Raw genomic sequence first — 7,588 nt, 5'->3', positions numbered from 1 at the left:
GAATAAAAAATCAAAATTTATTTTCTTGTTTTTTTTGGTTCTAAATGATAAAAATCGTTACCGAAAACAGTTGCGACACGGCCAATTCTATTCTTTGTTTTTATATTTCTAACAAGAAAAAGTATCATTTTAACATTTTAGAATTGAATTATGTTGACTGTCTCCGTTTTAAAATAAAAGCAAAAAATAAAAATAAAAATAAAAGAAGAAAAGTAAAGTGGGCTTTCACCTGTGAGGTAACGTTTAGAGCAAGAAAGACAGCACCTCTCGCCGCTTTCATAACCTCTGTTTTAGATTTTCTCTTTTCTCTTCGTCTGTTCAAATTTTTGTGTTTGGATACGTGGGTTTTGGGTGGGTCGTTCGGCGTTTGGATTTCAGAGCCTGAAACTCTCGCGTTTGTAGGTACGCCAATTTCTCTCTCATATCCTTCATCATTTTATTTATTTTTTCTTTTTGCCTTTTTATTTTTTATTTTTGGCTTTTAAACCCTAATCCTAATGGATTCGAAGTTGAATTTGGATCGTTTTGCTTTACTTTTTGGTTTGGTACTGTTTGATTTTTATTTGGGTCTATTGAATCGAAGCTTTGGTTCTTCTTAATTTTGTTTGATAGTGTGAGTTTTGTTTAGTGTTGGACTGTGCATGCAAGTTGTTTGATGAAAAGCCCTTTAAATTGTACAGAAAGTGTTTGATGAAAACCCAGCAAATTGTTTGATGAAAATCTATGGTATTGCGGAGTTTCGGATCCTTTCGTTTCGTGTCTGATCCAAACAGTTTAATTTCTCATACTTGAATTCCAAATCAAAATACATGTTGTGGACGATGACCTTATTATCCGAAATAAGAAGATGTGCATGGAAACGTGTCCATTTGCCCATCTGCCCATTTGTTGGGTTCTCCACCCCAAGTAGAAGGTCATTTCTGGAATACATTGATGAGTTGGGAAGGGATTGTTGTTCCCTGTTTTGGGACTGAACTTTATGGCCATTTCTGTTTTGGGCTGTTCTTTTACCTCTTTCCCTGTAGGGCTTACTGTATTTCTTCCAGCGTGGATTTTTGCGCTTTTCTACACTATAATTCATACTTTTTGAAACAAAATGAAAAGGCATGCTTTTTCATTTTGGGTTTGAGTTACTGGCACTTGTAAACTGGATTTTTACTCAGGTTTTATTGTTGGACATCCGGTCCTGGGGAAATTTTGGTGACACAGAAAACTAATCAGAAATAGGGTATTTGAGTTTCTTCTGTAACCAAAGTTGAAAACCTTGGAACTGGGATTGGTTTCAGTTGTTTAATGAACACATCTTTTTAATGTTTTGAATGGATATGTATATAGGTGCATGAAGGTGAGCGTTATCTGATTATGAGTACTTTATCCCACACTTAACCCTTTAATAGGGGTGAACTGTGTGCATCCTGAATGCAACAACATCTGGGCATTGTATTGGCCAAATGAGAAGTCTTGGAGAATTTTCATGTAAAATTTTAGCATTGGGCTTTTCTGGCCCTGTAGATTGAAGTGTGGTTCAATTTTAGGATCTAATGGTTGTAGATCGATTTTGTATTGGTGAACAATTTTAATCTTGGTGACAATGATGATCGTTGTGTATGGTTTGCTTATGATACATATGTAGATCTACTTGCATGTAAAAGAAAAACATGGTGTGTTTTGTTTTGTAGGTTTTACTTCTGGACTTGATGTTTCACTTGCAGACCATTATTTGTTCATTGCTCTTCATCTTAGTGTTTTCTTTCAAATTTCTATGATGTTCTCTTGAGGTACAAGAGTGTGCAAGCACAATGTGCATACATGTGCAATTGTGTTTGTTGATATAGTCTTAGCAACATTACAGCATGACCGTGCTTCATTTCTCTTTGCAAGTGTTAATCTAAATAGTTTGCTTCTTCCTTGTCTCAAGTAACCTATCTGTATTCTTATCCCCAAGTCATGCATATGATTGCTTATTAAGAAAGAAGGAATGAATGGATCACCGGGAAGGGTCTCTTTATAACATTCTAGATGTGTGTGCAAAGAACAAAACTACTTTTAGGGTAAATTACAGGGACTTTCTTTTGTAGTTTGGGATAAAATGAGTAACCCCTTTTGTTCCTGTTATTTGTTTGGCTAATACTTAACACTCTACTCATTTATGACACTCTCACTCTTCCAGTGGTTCAGTGTTTCCAAGAACTTTTGGAATCAACATTTAATTAAAACACCGTTAGATCATTTTGTGTTGAAAAAAAATTTTGACCTCAAATTTACCATATTTGTCCCTGAAAAAGAATGTAAATGTATGGAGAGTGACTTTCTCATAATACTGATGGCTGCATGAGATTCTTCTATTGCAAAGCATTGTAATCAATGAGGGATTCTTACCTATATGTAAATAATAATAATAATCATAATAATCAACGAGCTGATGAGCTATTCACTTGGCAAGCAAACATTTGGGAGCTAATGAGCTGTTCACTTGGACATAATCATAATCATCATAATCATAATCATAATAATGATAATAATCAATGAGCTAATGAGCTATTCACTTGGCAAGAAAATAATCAATGAGCTAATGAGCTGTTTACTTGGCAAGCAAACATCTGGGAGCTAATGAACTGTTCGCTTGGCTGTTTACTTGGCAAGCAAACATTTGGGAGCTAATGAACTGTTCACTTGGCTGTTCACTTGGCTAGCAAACATTCAGGAGCTAATGAACTGTGCACTTGGCAAGCAAACATTTGGGATTTCAACTTATATTAGAAACACATGTTGTGCTTCAACTGTTCATGTCAAACTATTAGGGTTGTGCAAATAAATTAAACTTAATTTTACAAATTTCTTTATTGACTTCATTTTTGTTGTCATAGTGCTTTAGTTAGATGGAGAACAGTGGGATTTCAACTTATATTAGAAACACCAGTTGTGATTCAACTTTTCATGTCAAACTATTAGGGTTGTGCAGATATATTTAAATTAATTTTACAAATTTCTTTATTGATGTCATTTTTGTTGTCATAGTGCTTTAGTTAGATGGAGAACAGAATTCTGGTGAGTGTACACAAAGTACTAGAAGTAACTTCTGTACTTCTTTCTCCAATTAGTTGATGTGGATGGTTAAAATAATCTTGTTAATGAGATTGATTTGTGAATTAAGTTGATCCGGTCTTTTTATCTACTAGGATTGTCACATTACCAAATGTCCAAGATGTTATTATGCTGATAACATCTCCTTTCTTAATTGAGCAGGTTGCGGAACATAGATCAAGGAGAAACATGGAAGATGTCCTAACAGAGATTCCCCCACCTTCAAGGTTTTTTAAAGAAGATCTCAACAACTTTACTCCTCCATCACCTCCTCTTCCATCTCCATTCCTCTTATTTTCTAGTCTGGACAAGCCCCTTCGTTCCTCCCTTCTCATCATTGCCATATCTTCTCCTTCTCTCTCTGTGTTCCACCATGTTGCCACAAAAACCCTAATTGGGACTCTCATTCTCCCTGAGATTCCCTTATCTGGAAACTCTATTGAACCATCTGTCAGAGACAAATCCTGCAATATATATGCCCTTAATGATGTTTATAATTCAGTTCTCCTTGTCTCTGTTCAGTACTCTGTCAGTGCAGAGCGATCTCATGCTATTGCAAAGTTGCTGATTGGTGAGCAGATTATTCCTGAGAGGGTTTTGATCATGGATTCAGTTCAAAGCCGGAACTTCCGTGGTAAGCTCTCGCCAGATGAGACATTTGCCTTCAAGCTGGAGACATCATCAGAAAGAAAAGAGCACAGTGATGGTTCCAGCAGTTCACCACTGTTGAAGGGTTTGGACTATTTCCCATCAGGAAGCATGGTAGATGGCTTGGCTGCTGCTCTGCTCAGTCAATGCCAGATGAGGAACATCAAAGGAACTCTATGCGTTTCATGGCCAGAGTTTGGTGGTTCTGGGGTGTCACTGGTTAAATCTATAATAAAGGAGGTCTTGCCTAGCTTGGAATTTAGTGTAAACAGTGATGGGGAGGATGAATACTCTAAGTTGGACCAGATCAAGGATCATCCTTTTGACTCTGAATTGTATACCTGATGAACTGCTTTCAAGGTTCTAACTTTATCACTTCAAAGATTTTCTTCGTTCTCCTTATTTTTTAGTTTTGCTTTTGTTCTTTATTTTATAACTTTTCTAATGAGGTTGTGACCAAGGATGTTTCTGGGTATGTCTATTGGTTGTGTCAAGGATGTAGAAATTTTTAATTTAAGAGAGATTGAAAATTGCATGTTTCTGGTAGTTCTATTCTGTTTCTTCCCTGTTCTCTGGCAAGTGGTGTTAAGAAGTTACAGCCAGTGACAATTCTATTATGCCACCCACTTTTACTTGGCTGAAGCAGCCTTCGCATTGTGGACAAGGCCCCCAAATATTGCATTTGCCATGTAGTTGGAGCTCCCTTGATTATATATATGGCACTATGAATTGTAACATTTCCTATCGAGGTCTCCTCTCCTCCGTTTCTGTTAATGCTCTATCAGAATTCAACAAAAATGCACATTGGGACCTACTGATTGTAAGGGTCATGAATGAATTTGGCCTTTTTTTATTGCTTGAAACAAAAGATGGCTGTTCTTAGATCTATACAAAACACAACTGTATGATTTTCCCTCTCTGGAACACCTGGAGAAAATCAATTTCATCCTCTTTATGGTATTGAGAGCCAGACCAAGGATACAGTCATACAGACCAGAAGGCATGCAGCCTTCTCAAGGGTAGGGATAAGAGTCCAGCAACTAGAAGGGTGATCCTGAGGCGACTGAGAACCTCTCATTAGACAACTTGAGGAGCATCTACTGCCAAAGACACAAGTAAGCTAGGACCAAGTTGTCTAATTTGATTGATCTACACTCAACATGTGATGGAAGATTATGACCCATTAGTACTTGTGCTCTCATTCTAGAGTTCCTTCAGTAAAAGACATGACTGCTTGTATTGTTGTTGGAAAAAAAATAAATGAGAAGGATGGCGTGTGGATTGACACATGCTGTGGGCATCAAAGCGTGAGGAGTTAATCTATTTGAATTTGTCTATCAGAAGATTTATTAAATTATGAAGAAATGCTCCGGCCATCCAAGTTTAGATTCATCAGTCTCAACCTAATATAGTGGGTTTTCGCTATTTTATAAGCAAATGATGTTGTAATGGATAATCAAATTTGACGAATCCACAGACAACGTTTCCCCATCAAATAATTACAGTTGCAATATACAAAACATCGATTCTAATTGATATGTTTGGACTTTTTGTCCAAGATTTTTGCCGTGAATCCTCAAGAGTTGATTCTATAAAATATTGTGGAGTGGGAGTAGAATGGGCAAACATTAGCTGTTATGAGGAAAAGTGAGCTTTTGGTTTAATTTGGTGACTTGCCCAGATCCTTTAAAATTCATTGGTTAATTTTCTAACGTCTCTCGCATATTTGGGTGCTTTTAGTTTGGAGTTCCCACCAACCTGACCAAATATTAGTTGCATCCTCTCTTGACTAGCCAATTCATTTTGGCAGAAGCTTACTCAAATGGCTGTTAGAAGAAAACCAAGTGCATCACTCCTCATGTTATTTATATACTCATCTTTTACAATTCCACCCATGTTTCCCAGTCTGTTCTAGCATCCTGAAAAAAGACAAGACAGTGAAAAGATGGCACCTTCTCTTCATTCAAGGCCTTTCCTTCTGCTATTCGTGCTTTTAAGTCTGTCCATTCTTTGCATGAGGAGCTTGGATGCAAGTGAGCCTTATTTGACATTAGATTACTATGCATCCTCATGTCCATCTGTGCTCGAGATCGTGAGGAAAGAAATGGAATGTGCAGTGCTCTCTGATCCTCGTAATGCAGCCTTCATATTGCGGTTGCATTTCCATGACTGCTTCGTTCAGGTATTTGTCCATCATTGGCGCTTATATATTCTAAAGTAGTGTGGTTTTGCTTTTATGAACATGTATGTGATGACACAGGGATGTGATGGATCGGTTTTGCTGGACGACACAATTACACTGCAAGGAGAGAAGAAGGCTTCAATTAACATCAATTCCCTCGATGGTTTCAGACTGATTGATAGGATAAAAAACAAGCTTGAATCAGAGTGCCCAGGGATTGTATCCTGTGCAGATATTCTAACTGTTGCAGCAAGAGATGCTGTTATTCTGGTAAAAGGAATTGATTACATGGATGTGAAGTTGTTCTATTTTTATTTTTATTGTTTTTTGCTTTGGAAAGGAGGTTTATCCATCATAGACAATGGGCATTGTTCTAATGTTTGCAGGTTGGTGGACCCTACTGGGATGTTCCTCTGGGAAGAAAAGATTCGACAACTGCAAACTATGATCTTGCTACAGCCAATCTTCCTGCTGCAAATGAAGACCTTTTAAGCATCATTTCTAAATTTCTTTATCAAGGCCTCTCAGTCACAGATGTGGTAGCTCTCTCAGGTAACAATGTTAATTTCATCCATGACCAGAAACAAAAATAATAATATGGTGACTTTGTTCTAAGTAATATGGTTTTGTTTCTGAGCTGATGATCTGCAGGGGCTCACACTATTGGCATGGCACGGTGTGAGAATTTCCGAGCAAGGATCTATGGAGACTTCAAAGGAACTTCAGGGAATAATCCAGTTTCCAACACTTACCTCAGTAACTTGAAATCCATATGCCCAGCCACTGGTGGAGGAGAAGATAACACAGCTGGAATGGACTATGTCACTCCCAACTACTTCGACAATTCCTTTTATCATCTTCTTCTGAAAGGGGAGGGACTGCTGAACTCAGACCAGGAGCTGTACTCTAGCCTGTTTGGTATCCAAACAAAGGGGCTTGTGAAGAAGTACGCAGAGGATTCACTTGCTTTCTTCCAGCAGTTCTCGGATTCCATGGTGAAACTGGGAAACATCACAAATGCTGACAGCTTCAGTACTGGGGAGGTTAGGAAGAACTGCAGATTTGTGAATACATGAGCTTTAGCTACCACAAACTTGTATTTGTTTGCTATAGCCTATACCAAGAAGTGAAAAAAATCACATTTGTTGTTGTATCAAGAAGTGAAAATCACATCACAGATTTGATATGTAGAAGCTACTGAAATTTATTTCCCTTTGATTCATTTTAGATCAATCTTAATGTTGATTCAGTTGAAGAAAAAGGGTGTAAGCTCCTAGATTGATATACCATTAGAATAGTAAACAAAGAAAGATAGGTGAGGCACCTGTCCAAAACCAACATCAACTCCAGTAGAATATTGGTCAGGTCTCCACACTACATGTTTGGGTGCCACTTGGACAGCCCCACGTTAGCATTATGGAGAGGACAGCATCATGAAATTAATAGCCAGCACATTATGTTACCATGCATGTCAGCAGGATGTGAGGTAGCTGAATTAAAATTGGGATGGCAAATAAAAGAGAAGCAAGCCACATCAGCTAGGCAAATTGGCAGGTGATTTAGAGTTTGGTTCGAGAAAATTTAGGTGGTATGATGAGGATTTTAGCATGGGAGTTTGCTGAAGGTGATTAAAGGAATTTATCCATATTAATAAATGAATAAATGGATAGGAAG

General features: G+C 37.6%; 2 protein-coding genes across 2 annotated transcripts; both read left to right on the top strand.

The window, feature by feature from the left end:
- Positions 1-203: 203 nt before the first annotated feature.
- On the top strand, positions 204-7,141 carry LOC100261517 (peroxidase 11). Its single transcript, XM_002270624.4, has 5 exons — positions 204-402; positions 3,247-5,914; positions 5,993-6,184; positions 6,301-6,466; positions 6,566-7,141. Exons 2-5 carry the CDS (start codon positions 5,678-5,680, stop codon positions 6,988-6,990), a joined length of 1,020 nt encoding a protein of 339 aa, XP_002270660.1. The 5' UTR covers positions 204-402; positions 3,247-5,677; the 3' UTR covers positions 6,991-7,141.
- Positions 3,031-4,077, top strand: LOC100256430 (uncharacterized). Its single transcript, XM_059736886.1, has 2 exons — positions 3,031-3,048; positions 3,247-4,077. The coding sequence occupies exons 1-2, from the start codon at positions 3,031-3,033 to the stop codon at positions 4,075-4,077; spliced, it is 849 nt and encodes a 282-aa protein (XP_059592869.1).
- Positions 7,142-7,588: the final 447 nt, after the last annotated feature.

This window comes from Vitis vinifera, chromosome 1, assembly GCF_030704535.1.
Source record: "Vitis vinifera cultivar Pinot Noir 40024 chromosome 1, ASM3070453v1".
Classification (NCBI taxonomy): Eukaryota; Viridiplantae; Streptophyta; class Magnoliopsida; order Vitales; family Vitaceae; genus Vitis; species Vitis vinifera.
Note: the sequence above shows the minus strand (reverse complement) of the source record. Positions and strands in the feature narration are given on the sequence as shown.